This window comes from Nelusetta ayraudi, unplaced genomic scaffold, assembly GCF_046127955.1.
Source record: "Nelusetta ayraudi isolate G7.1 ecotype Tasmania unplaced genomic scaffold, CSIRO-AGI_Nayr_v1 ptg000011l, whole genome shotgun sequence".
Classification (NCBI taxonomy): domain Eukaryota; kingdom Metazoa; phylum Chordata; class Actinopteri; order Tetraodontiformes; family Monacanthidae; genus Nelusetta; species Nelusetta ayraudi.
Genome location: NW_027466061.1, coordinates 15,546,864 through 15,563,082, shown reverse-complemented (window position 1 = coordinate 15,563,082; position 16,219 = coordinate 15,546,864). Strand labels below are relative to the sequence as shown.

Here is a 16,219-nt window from a genome sequence, read left to right as displayed (position 1 = left end):
AGGAAGGAATGGGACGGAGCGGCAAGAAATAGCAGTGTGTTGATACGTCTGCCGGTTTGAAGCTCACGGCAGTTTCAGTGTGAAAAGACAAATTCTCAAGATAATTTAAGGGTGGGACAGATGCTTTGATGAAGGGCCTTATCAGGAAACACATCAAAGCGGGGGGTCTGGACAACGTAAACCACGGGGCAGGCTATTTCTTTCCCACTGAATGCCCCAAAGGTTTCTGTAAGGTGTGACTCTCGGTCAGAGGTCAACAGCAACAACTAATTAGGGACCGAAACTGGGCTCACCTCTCGATCTCTCTAGGGGGGAGATCACAGTGTAGTTAGTGCATTTGTTTGGGTAGAACAAAGAGTAAGATGTAAGCGTTTTTGCTTCAGGCTCTTCATATGACTGTTACTTTACCTGCCTCTAGACCTATAATCTATTGATGAGGAGGTAATTAATAAAATATCATATTCTCTTTTTAGAATATGATCTACTTCGATCTGAGAAATGCTGCAAAGCCTGCAAACCAGTATAATCAGACAACTTCAGACAACTTACAAGAACCCATGATGTACAGGGACGAAGGAATGGTGAACCCAACCCTCCTTGTATTTTTTATGATTGTCAAGTTTTAGTATTGAGTTATTTAAATATAATAGTTTGACATAAATGCTTGTGTATTTCCTCTTCCTCTTCTTATCTTAGATAAATTTGCCTCTGCGATAATCAACCATTTCGATTCTGATGCTGTTTTCATAGAGCCGCAGAGTCAGCTGTTTTTTCCCCACCACTAAACATTCCATGTGCTTCTGGGTCTTGGGACATTGACTTAAACTTGTGTTTTGTCCTATGAGTTGACCGAATTGCTAACAAACACCGTCAATGGGGCATAGCAACTATCAGTCTGGCAGCATACATACTTATCCGCTCGTCCTCAATTATCCAATTTGGAAACAATTAGGTGAATGGATGCCTTTGCATGTGACCTCCTCAAATTGGCAACTAAAAAAGTAATGAATGGTCATGCAGTTCTCGGGACTCTATGGAATCCGAGGTTACAAAACATGTTTCATACATTTCCATTTGTGTTTGTGCGAGGCCATGACATTCTTGGAATCTGGTACCCTCACTCCTCACTGCAGAGACACAACACTGGGTTCCTTGTTTGCTTAGCAGACATTATTTGTTGCTTGTTTCACCGATTCCAATCTAAACTTCATTTAGTTCAGGCTAGATATGTTTGAAAATTATATGGATTCTAAGTGCTGTTTCACTCTCAGAACCTAAACACATCAAACGACAGGGTTGTATTCTTCAGTGATTCTTTTATTCAGTGGAATACAGGTTTAAAGTCTGCATGGTTTTAAACGGCAGATACCTTCCAGCACGCCTTTTCATGTTACTAGAACAATAAAACATAGATTCACTGTCACAAGTTACTTTTTTACACTGACTTTAATAACAGTAACGATAATAAACCAGGAGGATCCTTAGATTTCTTTCTTGTAAAAAACAAAACAAAACAAGCAATATTTAATATATTTATATATAATCAGTTTTAATTTCAGTTACTTAGGCTTGTACCCTCTTTGCTGTATTTCTAATGAAAAACAAAACAACAACAACAACAACAACAACAACAAACATCATCCAGAATAATAAAAAAAAAATGGACACACATTAAGTGAGTAACAGCGACGCTGTGCTGGCAACTAGAAAATTGCAAAACATGAGACGATCTTTTAAATTCGATAATTACAAAGGGAAAAGGGTCGTTGCTATATTAAAATATAAAGAAATAAACGTCCTTATTTTCGAATTTGAAATTTTCGAAATGTAAAGCCAAATATAGGGCATTACATGATTAGAGTAAAACATATTGTAATATATACCCAAATAAATGCACCGGATTACATTCCAACACAACCGTCGTTCAAAAGATCAATTGAGCCATCTTGGAAATGCCCCAACAACAACAAGAGAATGTCTTCTGCGCAGTCCATCTGAGTGGTGTCATCGGGCGGAGAGGGGGGGACACCTTTGTTTGCTGATCCTCTGCGAACGGGATTACCGCTGTGACACTTTTGGCCTCGGTGAGGAACACTTACATAAAGTCTGGCGGGAGGTCAGCCGTGGGAAGACACGAGAAGCGCAGTTCGAATCTCACAGAACCCGGAAGTGGGAATTCAACTCAAGGTAGGCGGCGGCGAACGGGATTACTTTAATGTGACATGACGTGCAGGCGTCACTCTTGGTCCGATTTGTGAATGAAAACAGCGAAACTCGCGCTTGACGTGCCGTGCTGAGGTCTCCCCGTGGCGGGGCTGGAAGGAGACGCTCTAACTCCACCTCCGGACTTTCCTTGTGCATAAATCCAGCGCTCCTCACCACGCTCCAATGGGAAGGTGGGACAACAGGTAGGCGGCCTCTAAACTGTTGCGTCTCCGCTGCTCAGTGTGGCTTCTTCTAATCGTGGAGGCAAGTGTACCGAGCGGGCCATGCCACCCCAGACAGGCCCTCTCCTCCCGGGCTTCTGATGATCCGCACCAGTCCCTTGTGCACTTGCGGGCTGCTTTCTTCTTGTGCCTTCTTCTTCTTTCTTTCTTTCTCCCCCCCCCTCCTCGCGGAGCTTCCTCTGCTTGATTGTGGCAGCGGGAGCGCATCGTTCCAGGTGAGTCTTGTCAGGTTTCCTCACATGGCTACTGTAAAATGTGCCTTTTAAAATAATAAAAAGAAACTCAGGATCTCAGAAATGATCTCAAAAATATTGCAACGTTTTCCCCAGCAGCCAGCATGTATTTTTGGCCAACCTGTGGTATCAGCTTTGTGTTGCATAATCAAAGAAGTGTAGCAATATCTTGACTATCCCACCATGTGACTCACAACAATAACGCCTCCATCATATTCTTATGTAAGTTTCACATTCTGGTGTCTGTGCAGAAAACATTTTAATGTGCAGGATCTCGCTTATTTTTGTAAATTTATTTTGATTGTTGTACTACAAAAAAAAAAGCAAAACTGTACTGTTGTACAGTTACTAAAGTAACTGTTGCCAGCTGCCTTTTTAAATGACTGTTTTTTGTTCCCCTCAGATGCCATATCATCTAGTTCGTTCAGTTTAGTTCCTCCGGGATTAAGAGAGGACACCGAGACACAGCTGATCCCAAAAGGTCAGCCACTCTCTGACCCAGATCCCCCAGCGGGAGGACATGGACGTCCTGCGGCGGTCCTCTGTCTTTGCTGCAGAGGTCCTGGATGTGTTCGACAGGTCGTTGACTGAGAAGGAGCTGGTGTCCCAGTCCAAAGCCCTGTGCAGGGACTACATTCTGTCCAGGATCAACCAGAACGGACTTGGATGGTCCAAATCTGAACTCAACCTCTCGCCTTCAAATGCAGCGCTCTCCGAAGTGTCTTTGGTTCTGCTCTGTCTCGGTGAGAGGAACCCTACACACAGATCCTTCTGTCAATCAGCTTGTGAGATTCCAGGGCAGGGTTTACGTTTTCTTTTGGACTTTGAACCTCATAAATTATATATCTCTGATTTTGTCGTGTTTGCCCTTTTCTCCGGCTACAACAGCTGTTCTCCAGAGTCATGGTCTCAAGATTACGTCAACCTTTAAACAAAACATAGATGTTATTATTAGTAAGGCTTAAATATTCTTTCCCCCCCCACTGGATAAGGCTCAGCAAATGTGGGCTCAAGCAATGGCTGCACAGTTCTTAAAATGTATCCATTTAAGGTATTTCTTTGGTCCAAAAAACCTCCAGTGTTATTTATAGCTGTTTTACAGATAGACTGAAAATGAGAGCTTCTGTTGGATAGCTTTGCCTTGAAAGCGCTAAACATGTCTTTAAACATGTACTTTCGGTTAAATATCGTCAAGACAAAATGAGTTATGAAAATTCCATTCTGACGCCGTGTTTCTTTCTTTCCTTTTCTTTCTACCTCTGAGGAAATATCAGCACTTCCTCCAACACTCATTTCATTGGCTAGCAAACTGCAAGTGCAGCGCTAACGGGAACTAACCGGGTTTGTCATTTGGCCAAATGCCTCACATGTCCAACAACATTGGACCAGAATTCCTGTACCACAGGTGTATCCACTTACTGTTCACTGTAAATGAGGAGCAGTCAATTAGTGGGCTCCATTCATTTAGTGCGATTGTTGGAGCTGACGGACAGGTGCGTTTGTGGCCCCTGGGTCTAAAAACCTACACCTACTGCTGCTCCCACATCTAATTTTAAAAAACCAGTAGGATGAGACTGAGATGACTCAACAGCGTTTTAAGACATAACGGAGAGTTACAAGGCTTTGGCGATCTGACCCCTCAGGCGGCTCTTTCAATACAAAATGTTTAGTTGGAGCTAAGTTGAGCCGAGGACTCGTCTCGGTGGAAGACCAGCAGAAAAAAAGATGAGCCTGTGTCTTTTCAAGAGCAGCCGACAGAGACGCTTATGAATGACCATAACATCCTGACGGCTCTCCAGTCGAGGAACAGAGTAAATAATTCAGACGAGTTAAATGGCTGTGTTGCATAATAGTTTATGCGAGTGTTAAAGTAATTGTTTCACATTACATCTGTGTTTTGGCTTTAATTGCTGTCCCTGAGATTTCTGTAATGGCTTAATAATTTACCCCCCCCCCCCCCCCCCCCCTACCCTTCCTCCTTGTGCTCTTCCTCCCTGTTACGTAGGCGATGAGCTGGAGTGCATACAGCCCAGCGTGTACAGGAACGTAGCGCGGCAGCTCAACATCTCTGTTGCCATGGAGAGCATGGTCTCGGATGCCTTTATCGGTGTGGCAACGGAGATCTTCTCCACAGGTACACGCACACGCATAGTTTTTGTGGTTTTGCAGAATTTGTATGTTGCACAGTGTGTTGCTATCCAGTGGGCTGAACCTGTAAGTAGTCCACAGACAACCATGAAGTAATTAGCGTGGAAGACCTCTTGCAGTTTAAACCGTATTCTGATAGACGCACATTCTCAATAGGTGGATGAAATCTAGAATCTAGAGAGGTGCTAGTATTCATCCATCCCTTTCCTGTTACTGCTTCTCCTCACTCTGGGTTGCGGTGGTGCTGGAGCCCATCCCAGCTGTCCTAGTTCGAAGGCCGCGTTGCACCTTGGACAAGTTGCCACTTTATCGCAGAGCCACACTGAAAGACAACCATTCACAATCATATTTCACCTCATATTTGGACCTAGTTTGCTCTCATCTCAGACTGCACACAGAAAAGCCCCAGGTCTGGGGATTGAACCCACAACCTTCTTGCTTTAGGGCTACAGTTCTAAGCACTGCACCACTGTGTAGCCTGTGATTCATATGATGGGAAATGATACAGTAGATGTTATTTCCTGACGGCATCACGCACATCATGATGCTAAAAAGAAAATAGCCGGTTTTCAAAATGACTTCAAATTGTTTTGACCCTATGGGAAGTTGTGCTGCTTTTCCATCTTCCACTTATTCTTTATTTGCAATGTTTTTAGCACTATACGTCAAGTCAACAAAGGTGATTTAAGCATATTTTAGATTTAGAATCAGCGACAAATCTCCACCTTTTGAGAGATGGAGAGAGAGACAACTGCATCTTGGCTTTTTTATGTTTTCGTCAGTTGTCTTGACAACAGTTTAACTGTGAGTGCTATTAAAAGCAGCGCCAACATTTCGAAGTTTCTCAAAGCACTCTCATGTTGTCAAGTAGCATAATTTCCATCCTGAGCCTTCCGGATGGAGAAGATGCCGCCGTCACAGTGGGATGCGCAACTAAAAAAGGCAAAGATCAGAAATGAACTCAAGTAAAATGATTTTATTGGCTGTGCTCTGCCAGAGCGTGAGCCTGTGTTGACGTCACCGGGGTGATGCGAGTGAAAACAGCGTGGGATTCCTCTTGGAGAATAACAGAGCGGTGAACCCAGGCTGACTGTGTCCCTCTGGAACGCCGCTCAAACCTGGATATATATAGAAAACCGAGCCTCTGTTTGTTTTTCCTGCCTTCCGGAATTTGTTTTATAACTGCATACTTTGTTTCCCGTCATATGCCTCCAGGAGGATTAGCATCAATCTAAGGGGCCAGGAAGGCTTGCAGCCAGTGACTGCGTGGCCCATGAGTGGCCATCTGGGCTGTGGTCTCGGCGAAATCAGCCCCTCCGTCTATCTTTGCCTTCCTCCCACCCCTGCTCCATGTCTTTCTGCCCTCCTCTCCTCCTTTATCCTCCACAATCTTGTCTCTATTCTTGGCCTGCTTCTCCGCGGCGGGAGAGAGACATGACGTTCTCTGACAGATTCCATGAACCGTTATCTCATTTAAGCTTGCCCAGACCTCTGTCCACTTATAGCCACGGCCCGCCGCCGCGCGCCAAGTCTGCCATCGTACTGACAAAGCAAAGTGGCCTAAGCAGGTTAATGCCGTTAAGCTCGGCACTCCATCATTGATGGTGTTATCACAATCCTCGCTGCCCCTGAAACTCATAGTTGTTAGACTGTTGAAACCCAAGACGGACAATTTGGGGACGGCATGTTGACCCCTTGTTGATTTGCTTGTTAATTTACTTGTTGATTTGGCTCAGTTGGATATCAGTCAAGCACAAGGTCCACTGGTTGCTCCACCAGCATTAGTTCAGGTCAAACGATATGCTGCAGAATTTCAGACCAGAGGAAGTGGAGTTAGTGCCTTACAGTGGGAAATTATCTATTCAAAATGCGAGAAACGTGACACTTTACAACTTTGAGGGTCTCCAAACTGTTTAGATTATTTGTGTGCGTGTATGCTAATATGTTTGCTACTTATATTTGCTTCTCATTTAGAAGGACAGTGGTTCAATTCAGACAAGTTTGTTTTTATTCTGTTCAGTGGCTTGTTGACAATAGAGCTTCCACAGAGTAACAGTCATGTTTTTGACAGCTATGACGTTTCAGAGATCTCCCACAGAGATATTTAAAGCAATTAAAAAGTATGGCACCAACAACAACGCTCACCACATTCAACATCACTACAAAATTCCACACTCTGTTGCTCACTTCAGAAAATTGTCTCCTAAACATCTTCTTGCCTAAGTGCTCTGTTTTAACATGTGGGTGACTGATCAGATTTTTGTGTTTCAAGACAATTGAATATTTTATCTAATGATGTGGTCACTGAGTCTAATCCTTAATCATTATCTGATGTTCTGTCCTCACAAGTGGCAAACTGACTATAGGTTAAACAGGATATCTGTGTGGTTTGTTGATATTATAATTTGGTCAGTTTAATAATGCCTCATTTCAAGATTAGTGTCTGAGCATAGTCACCCTCTCCCCACACACTAATAGAAACGCCAACTTGACCTGGTCAATTTTTCTTCTGGCTGCAGGTATAACGTGGGGGAAGGTGGTGTCCATGTACGCAGTAGCGGGAGCTCTGGCAGTGGACTGTGTCAGACATGGACATCCATCCACAGTCCACATCATCGTTGACAGTCTGGGACAGTTTGTCCGCAAGTTTTTAGTTTCCTGGCTGAAGAGACGAGGGGGATGGGTAAGTCATAAACCCTGATGCAGCCACTTTAAAAAACAAGAACATCTCACATTTCAAATTTTTTATTGCTTCATTTTTAGCCTTTGGGCATTTATGTGGTTTGTAGTTTAACACAGTTTTTCAAATTTTTGGGGGGGACAAAAAGGCAGAAGACAACAAATTAAATTATGCCATCATGCTGACTTGATTACAACCAGGAAGACAAATTTATCTTCTTATCTCGTTTCGGGGACTCAGTTTGGTTTCATAAACTGATAGTGAGCAGGAGGATTTAAGCCTCTAATCTGATGGGCAGTTACTTGGAAAACAAGAATGGGTTTCCTGTTAGCTGATCAGATGCAAAGATTTGCACTTAAAAATGATGAAATGTCAATCAATTTACTCAGTATTTTTATTTATATATACATACATAAGTAATGCATGATTCAATTAACTTTTGTTAATTAAAAAAAGATTTTTCACAACATGCAAAACTGCAAACCTCAGATTGTCGCAAAAAACAAAATTTAGCCCTCTGTTTTCAGCTTCCTGCAAAAGAACCCAAGACAAAACAGGGTTGACCTTAAGCAGGTATTCATGCCCCTTTTGACATCACAAAGGGCTGCAAAGTAGTGCAAGTAAAAGAAGTAAAAAAAAATTTTTGGGGGGCTCATCTTTGGCATCTCTTTGATTGTTAAAAAAATCACATAGAGAATATTAAAGACTGTCATGTTTTTCCTCAGCATCCATATTAGCTTTAATTGGAGTTCATCCACCAGAGTGTGAACAATATTATTTTTTTTTGTATTTTATTTTTTGACACTGTCTAATTTGTGGATGCCAGCAAACAAATACTTTTTTCTCTTTTTTTTAAAAAAAAAATTAATTAATAACGTTGCAGTATTTAGATTTACAGCCCTGTATCTTCTTCCTGTTTTATATTGGAAATGTTTTGTGTCCAACCACCAGGCTGAGATCACCAAGTGTGTGGTGAAGAAAGATCTCACCCCTGAGAACAACTGGCTGTCCTCCACCGTTGAGTCGCTGAAGTACTTCCTCACAACAGTATACGTCTACGTCATGAAAGAGCCGTAAACGAGAGAAAACATCCACGCAGGACTCTTCCTCCTACTCCTCCTCTTCCTCATCATCATTGTCACCATCACCACAGGACATGTGAGACAAGACACTTTTGCCGTGGTGGGGACTGAGCCTGCCAGCTGATATCAGTCAGGGCTTGTGAGTGATTGCCCTTCATCCAAAGAGTAGTTTCACTTGTAAGAGCATGTTTGTGTCTCTGCACTTCTCCTGTACATATTTTTTTTGTTTTTCGCACATATGCCGTATGTGTGATGGTGTCCAGTTTTGAATGTGTCAAGACGATGGAGATGGAGAAGAAGAAGAAGAAGAAGCACTCCTGTGATAAACTTGAACAATGCAAACAGAAGAACGTTGTCAGAAGGCGAGAGGCGAGAACTTCATTTGAAAAAGACACCAGGTGAAAGCCAAACATCTCTCACTTCAAAGCAGAGGTTGGCTCCAGTTTCTATCCTGTCAAAACGGACACTGTGTCCCTATATATATATATATATATATATATATACGGTCCAAGCTGTTTGGCTCTGTTGCAACGTTAGTCACCACTGACAAGGAAAATCTCATGTTGCCCATATTTGGCCAAAGAGAGATTGATACTCACCGTCGCTGCATATTTCTGTGCTACAGATTTGTTTTTTTTTTTAAAGAATGTTAATAGTTTATTTATGATTTTTTTTCCATTTTTTTTTTATTAAGACATGAACTGAAGCTGCTGCAGTGTAAATACCCGCTGTTAGGATTAGTCTTCGGGGTGACTCTTTGGTATGCTTGATGGTCATCACTTTCAGTGTTAATTTATTGTGCGTCTGAATTTTCCTTTTTTTGTATGAAAATCCACAATAAACCCAAGAAATTCTATTCTTGTGTGCAGTGAATTGAATTGGATGAGCTTTTATTTTTAAGACAACATGTTGAATTTGTGTTTCTCAGTTCTTCATTCAACAGTGGTAATAAAATCAGAAGACACACCAATAATGTAGAAGAAAAAAACAGCACAAATTGAGCCACACAAAACAACACAACTTTTTCTTGGTTTACGTTTATGAAACCAATAAACCAAAAGAGAAATAATTTTAAATTTAGCCCCAGTTGCACATTTCTATAAATGACTTTAGGTGCAAAAATAGTTCCTACTTTATGTCTTTATGTGTGCTGATTTCAAAATAGGGTTGGAAGCTCAGACTTACTTGTATACAAGAATATGTTCCCACCTAAAAGGTGGGGTCCCGGTCTCCATTACATGGTGTAGAATTTTTCAGCCAGAGTTCAGAAACAAAGATGGCACTCTTGCAAAGCACTGATATAATAAGACTAAATCCATACTTGATAGAGCTACATGGAACTAGAGAGAGAGCGAGAGAGAGAGAGAGAGAGCGAGAGAAGATCATTTGTCTAAAAACCTGGTGTGTTTTTTGATTTATCTTCTGTTACTGAAGTCTAGACCATCAGCAGTGAGAAGCAATTGAGTAAAACTTTGATTTTGGGTGGAATATCCCTTTAACCTTTCATTTACACCTGATGTGACTTGTGTTTGACTGCTAGCACACGGAGTTCCTCTTTACAGGTATTTTTATTACTTGACTGGTACGTTCTCTCATCTTTCTACGTCACTTGTTGAGGTATTTTTACATGCATCAAAAGGAAGCTGTCAAGGTGCCAGTTGGGTCAAGATGCTCGTCGGTAGGTGATGTGCAAATGCTGCATCAGTTCCTGGCCGTCAGTCGCCATGGAAACGGTCTGCTCAAGCCTGCCGTCTGGTCGCAGCTGAAACACTCGAGAGATCTAAAAGACGGGGCAGTGGGCACAGTCACCGTCTGGTGTGAGGAGAGTATTTAAAGCGCATGTATAGATAATTATTCTTCATAAGCTGAGGACAATCACCTGCTGAACGTGTGGCTCCCTGGCAAATGAGATTCTGGCCACTGCTTCACTCTGCAGGTTCAGCTGCTGCGCCGTCAGCTCTCCCTCCTCGATCTCCACCAGACCTGCGTAAACACACGCACTAGATTTATAAGCACACAAAGATTGATGTCAAGTGTGTTGTATTCATTTCTAGCAGGCCACACTGTGTAAATATGTTAGTAAACAAAGTGGTTGAGACAAAAGCCTTTAAACCCTTGAAAACTTGTTTGCGAGATTTGACTCTTGATATGTTGCGCAGTAGAACATTTACACTTGAATACAGTAATATTATGAGAACCCACATAACAATTAAAAAAGTGTCTTGAAAAAGTCCCAAACTGAAAATACAGAGAAGCTCATCGTCTCCATTTGAAGTCAAATTTCCACCACTTTGAATGAAATAATTTCAAAACCTATTTTCACCTTTAATTTTTAATGTTCATAAATTCTAAATCAAATGAAAAGCTGAAAGGCAGAATACATCAACATAACCTTTAACTTGGTTATATAATAAGTCTTTGCCTCACTTCCTCTTGTTGTTGACTTGCCTATTTAGTTGCTATAGCAACCATACCAGATTGCATGACATTGCTCATGCCAGACTCGTCTACCTGAGTTCTGTGCAATGATAAATGCCACTCTGTTGGTTCCTGGCTGCATGCGAATGAAGCCGCACTCCCTGTGCAGCGGCCTCTTGGTCTCTGCGTGAAAGGCGTTAAATCTGTGGGAATCATGACAAATCAAATCAAGTCATCAATCATAAATGAGCTCAGTCAAGAAATGCTTTGACTTTTGCTCTGTGTCCTATGTGTAGATAGTGGTCTGTAAACCTACGTGAAGTTGATGACCGGTTGGCCCACATGGCTGAAGTTCAGTGTCTCTGTGTAGCGGAAAGGCTTGATGGAGGGGAAACAGCCCTCTCCAGGTTCGTCAGACTCCCAGGGGCCCAGGAGCCAGTCCAGAGGGAGAAGGGCTGGATTCAGCTCCACTGATGGGGAAGAACAATCAAGAACCATTTTATTCCAAAATCGTGTTGTTTTCATAAAAATCTTACTTACGGGTGTCATTAATGAAATAAAGAAGAGACTACAATAGCCATCAACATTGTTTTTTTTCTTCCTTCAACTGCTTTTCCTGCACTCTGGAGCCAAACACAGCGGTCTTTGAGCAAAGGCAGGGTTACACTTTGGGCAAGTTGCCAGTTCAATGCAGGCCCAAAGAGAACGACAAACACTGAATGATTCGCACTCGCACCGGTGGCCAGTTTAGAGTTCTCAGTCCACCTCACCTGTCACTGGAGTGTGACACAGATAGCTGCTTTTATTGTACTGTATTATTTGTGTGGTGTGACTGAAAATAAACTCAATCAATCAATCAATCAATCAATCAATCAACACACATGGTTTGATGTCTGAAAAGTGGAGCTGGAAATCCAAGTCAACGATTTCCATGAGGCTACAAACAAATATAGTTATAAAACATTAGTGAAGGGAATTTTGATTTACACGGGCTGCCATGACCCAGCAATATGCATCAGGGAGATTTAGTAAGGCAGCAAATTTGATCTACCCACAATTCACCACTAGGGGGGAGTGCTACACCGTCGTCGAGAAAATGACGAAGCAAGAGGAAGACTCTCAAAAACAGGGGAAGGTGATCTCCCTATCGTACAAATTACTACTAATTATTTTAATTTTATTTCAAAATTATTCAAAGTGATATGCAACATTAATTTTATTTTAGCCGGACACAGACACTGTGTACAATCACAGCGCAATTAAAGCCGTACGAAGTGTCACTGCGGTCTGGGTCTTTGATTCGTTTACCGCGGCACCTCCTCAATGTTTGCCTGTACCAGTGGCAGCTGACTTTGGAAACATATTATACCGTATTAACCTGCTGCTAGGCTTGCCAGTCTGCTCTTAGTCTGCCCTATTCAACCTTGAATAGTGCTACAGCTAAAACATTCGACATCGTTTTTGTTATTATTTCATGTGTACTGTTCTAAAATTCAAAATGGATCGATAATCCTACCTGTGTGACTTTCAGAAGACGCCATAACTAACTCAGCCTGCCGACGAATGCACCCCTGTCACTAAATGTCACGAAACCACATCCATACACTGAACAAGCGCCGCACTCTCTCACTCAATCGTTGTGACGTAGTTTTTATGCGGCTCAATAAGAGCTAAGCATCTTGGGAAATTGCGTTTAGAACAGAAAGTAAAACAAATACATTATGAATACTACTACTACTACTGCTACGAATAATAATAATAATAATAATAATAATAATAATAATAATAATAATAATAATAATAATAATAATAATAATGATGATGATGATGATGTGTGCCTTTTGATAAACAGTTTGTGTTCTAATAATAATTGTTGTTGAAGCAAACTGAGGGAGGTAAAGTGGTTGACAAAATACGCTCTTTATTGGCATCGTTCAGTGCAGTCGCATCACATTGCATTGATTTCCATTAATTATGAATTCAAATCAAAACCCATCCACTGGTCTCCTTTAAGCCTTGCTCTTTTTGCAGTTCTTGAGAGCGTCTGCCAAGGCATTGAGCGCCATGTCAGCGTTGGCCTTCTCGCAGTTGTATCCCATCAATCCAATCCTTATGACCTAATGTGGAGGAAAGCAAAATGAGTCAGTGCCTGCAGTGACTCAGCAGAGTGATCTGTACTGTACAAACTGGTTTCATCTGCATCTGTCTACTGATAAGAATAAAGGTTCTGGCTCTTAGTGGTCTCCATGAACAATAACCACTGACGTCAATCAACTCAACAATCAGCATTTGGTCAAATTGAAGTAGGGCAACGCACCATGCCCACGGAGGGACCCAGACCTCCAGTCATCTCCATTTGGTGATTTTTCATGACATAAGTCAGCAACTCCCTCCAGTCGTAGCCCTCAGGGACAGCTATGGTTGTGACTGAGGGAAGCCTCAAGTCCTGCAGAAAGCGTCACAGACGGACCAAGGTTACACATCACTGATGAATGGTGGCTAGTTTGCCGATATCATCCGGCCGGCAAGTGATTGCATTTTTATGTCTCATTCACCCTTTCAGGGATGAAGAGCTTGACACCCAAATCCTCCAGTCCCCTGTACAGGTAGGCTGCAACCTCCTTGTGTTTCCTCCAGGACTCCTCCAGCCCCTAGGGGGAGCAAAATACCAACAAATCTGAGTGGTACTCAACAAGGCAGTGATAAACACATGGTGGATATGGAACTGTGTGTTTCCCCAACACGATTCACACAACTTTTTCTAAATTTGAGCCATAAGTTTGATTTAAATAATGAAATATTATGAAGGTTTTTGTGTTTATACCTTTTCTGCGAGAATGGCCAGACTCTCTCTCAAGGCGAAGAAACCAGACACTGGACCAGTATGATGGTACCTAACAGTTAAATACAGTGGTGTAAATATTTGTGGAATAATGAATTAATCTTTTCAAATATTAGCCTGATGATAGCGAAAACCTTAGCAGTTTTCTGACAGTAGGGGGTTAAAAATGATTGGTGTGCACTTACATTCTGGCTGGTTTGCCATCACAACCCCAGTAGTTGGACAAATGTGTCATATCAAAGAGGTAGGATACTGGTTTTGTTTTCCTGTTGAACATCTTATTGCTGTAAGGGATAGTGGAGAGATAATGTTCATACGCACGGAGACTTTTCACAGGACTTTTGAAGTTCTTATTTTGTTTTAGGTTACCATGCCCTGTCGTTGAAGGAGATAGGTGCTGTGCCAGGAGGAGCATTGAGAGCCTTCTGAGAGCCAGTGTACAAGATGTCAATGTCTGAAATGATTAAGAAATTAATTATATAACACAGGCACACTGAGTAACCCGAGTCTACTAATCCACTGTGCCCCTACTTTGTTTATCCATGAAAATTGGCGCGGCACCAAGTGATGCAACCGTGTCAACAAGAAAAAGGCAGTTGTGCCTACAGGGGACGACAACAGTATGTGGTGTCAGAGGAAAGGTCACACATCATATTTTTTGCTCGTCTTAGCGGGTCTTCTGAAGGCTCACTTTCTGCAGATGTCTCCAATGCCGTCTACCGGGTGACAGAGGCCAGCAGAGGACTCTCCATGTGTTAGAAAAAACAGGACGGGCTTGTGCTTCTCCATGGCCTGGAAAAATGGAAAATATATATTGCTATTAGACGCAAATCTGACCCCCGCCCCCCCATGTCCCCCAAAGATGTTTATAGAGACGTTGCGCTTACCTGTTCGATCTCCTTGTTGCTGAAATATCCTCCAGGTGCTTTAACCATTCGATGTACATTTGCACCTGCAGATATTTTAATCAAACATTATTGTTCCGTTGGTGGTTTGACAACAAAGTGAGGTTTGACCGGTGCGTAAAGGCATGCACGCCTGAAGACGCACCCATTCTCTCTGCGATCTCTGCCACGCGCTCCCCCCAGATCCCGTTGATGGCAACGAGCACGCTCTCCCCGGGTTCCACCGTGTTGAACACCGCGCACTCCATGGCCGCATGGCCGGAGCCGCTCATGGAGATGGTCATGTTGTTTTCTGTCTGGAAGGCGTACTGGATCCCCTTTTTGATGTCATTCATGATCTAAATCCAACACAAAATCAAACCTGTAGGAAAGCAACTTTATAGTATCTCGCAAATTTCACCGTCAATTTGTGTCTTCAAACAAATACTCGGTGCGCAGCCAGTTGAAGTTGATCATCAGGCTGACTTTATTTGCCCCACTGTTGACGTTGAGTCATTCAATTGAAATATTAGTGGAAATGTGTGTTTTTTCTGTTCTTGGTTAGTTCGGGTGAAGCGTTTAGTCTAACGCGTCGCGTTAGAATAAAACTAGACCATCAAGATAAAACACAATTAATATAAGCCACAATCCCATTTAAAACATCCGGCGTTGGGTGCAAATATTATTTGTGCATAAAATTACATAACCCTTTTACATCCTATTTTGCCAAGTTGTTACCTCATACATTTCTGCATGCAGGTGACCAATTATTGGTCTGCCTCCTGCAGCCAGTATACGTGGAGGGACGTTTGAGGGTCCTGGCCCGAACAGGTACCGCAGCGGAGCTTCTAGCGGTCGTAGCACGCATGGTGGTGGCGGGATGGTGACGGAGGACATGGAGCGGTCCAGTCGCGACAGCAGGGGCGCGCTCCTGGCGGCCAGCGGACTGTCGAGGGCCGCTGCCGCCTGCTGGACGAGCAACCCTCCGCGGCTGAGCAACGTCCGCTGCATCATGGTGAGAGTACTGGTTCCTGTGATGTCTGCGAGCAAGTGAACTTGACACTGCCGGTTGCGTGAAGATTTAAAACAAACAGGTCTTTGACCTGTTGGCCGTGGGGCGGTGTAATAGCACCCTGCCCCTTGATGGTTAGCGCAACAAGATAAATATTTTTCAAACTTTACTTGGAAATTGTTTAAAGATTCGGCAGCAATTTCCTCTTCTTATATCCAATAAAGGTGTATTGTCTGCATTTAAATTGATTTAGAATTGAAGATAAACAGCTCTCAGTTCATTCTTATGATGACCATGATAATGATGATTTTTTTATTTATTTAATATTTTCTTGGAATCAAGATTGATAACTTTAAGAACAACATTCTAATGTACAGTATATTCGCAGTTTGGTTAAGCAGTAGTTTTTAAGGAGTAGTTTTGTCAGCGACAATTGAACTAACATGGGAAAATGAGCAGGAAACGAACTGTAC

General features: G+C 42.5%; 3 protein-coding genes across 4 annotated transcripts; 1 reads left to right on the top strand and 2 right to left on the bottom strand.

The window, feature by feature from the left end:
- Positions 1–1,561: 1,561 nt before the first annotated feature.
- On the top strand, positions 1,562–9,446 carry bokb (BCL2 family apoptosis regulator BOK b). The gene is made up of 5 exons (XM_076021374.1): positions 1,562–2,662; positions 3,084–3,423; positions 4,686–4,814; positions 7,348–7,511; positions 8,460–9,446. Exons 2-5 carry the CDS (start codon positions 3,201–3,203, stop codon positions 8,583–8,585), a joined length of 642 nt encoding a protein of 213 aa, XP_075877489.1. The 5' UTR covers positions 1,562–2,662; positions 3,084–3,200; the 3' UTR covers positions 8,586–9,446.
- A 693-nt stretch (positions 9,447–10,139) lies between these two features.
- Positions 10,140–12,681, bottom strand: thap4 (THAP domain containing 4). 2 transcript variants are annotated; one of them, XM_076021376.1, is made up of 5 exons: positions 12,525–12,681; positions 11,325–11,478; positions 11,102–11,211; positions 10,470–10,573; positions 10,140–10,402 (listed from the first exon to the last, which is right to left on the bottom strand). In XM_076021376.1, the coding sequence occupies exons 1-5, from the start codon at positions 12,547–12,549 to the stop codon at positions 10,292–10,294; spliced, it is 504 nt and encodes a 167-aa protein (XP_075877491.1). In that variant the 5' UTR covers positions 12,550–12,681; the 3' UTR covers positions 10,140–10,291. The 2 variants fall into 2 exon arrangements, with proteins under 2 accessions (XP_075877491.1, XP_075877490.1); XM_076021375.1 differs by having other exon boundaries at positions 10,140–10,370.
- A 228-nt stretch (positions 12,682–12,909) lies between these two features.
- On the bottom strand, positions 12,910–15,797 carry agxtb (alanine--glyoxylate and serine--pyruvate aminotransferase b). The gene is made up of 11 exons (XM_076021373.1): positions 15,473–15,797; positions 14,901–15,093; positions 14,738–14,802; positions 14,542–14,642; positions 14,382–14,452; positions 14,220–14,304; positions 14,036–14,134; positions 13,833–13,902; positions 13,564–13,659; positions 13,326–13,454; positions 12,910–13,125 (listed from the first exon to the last, which is right to left on the bottom strand). Exons 1-11 carry the CDS (start codon positions 15,746–15,748, stop codon positions 13,018–13,020), a joined length of 1,293 nt encoding a protein of 430 aa, XP_075877488.1. The 5' UTR covers positions 15,749–15,797; the 3' UTR covers positions 12,910–13,017.
- Positions 15,798–16,219: the final 422 nt, after the last annotated feature.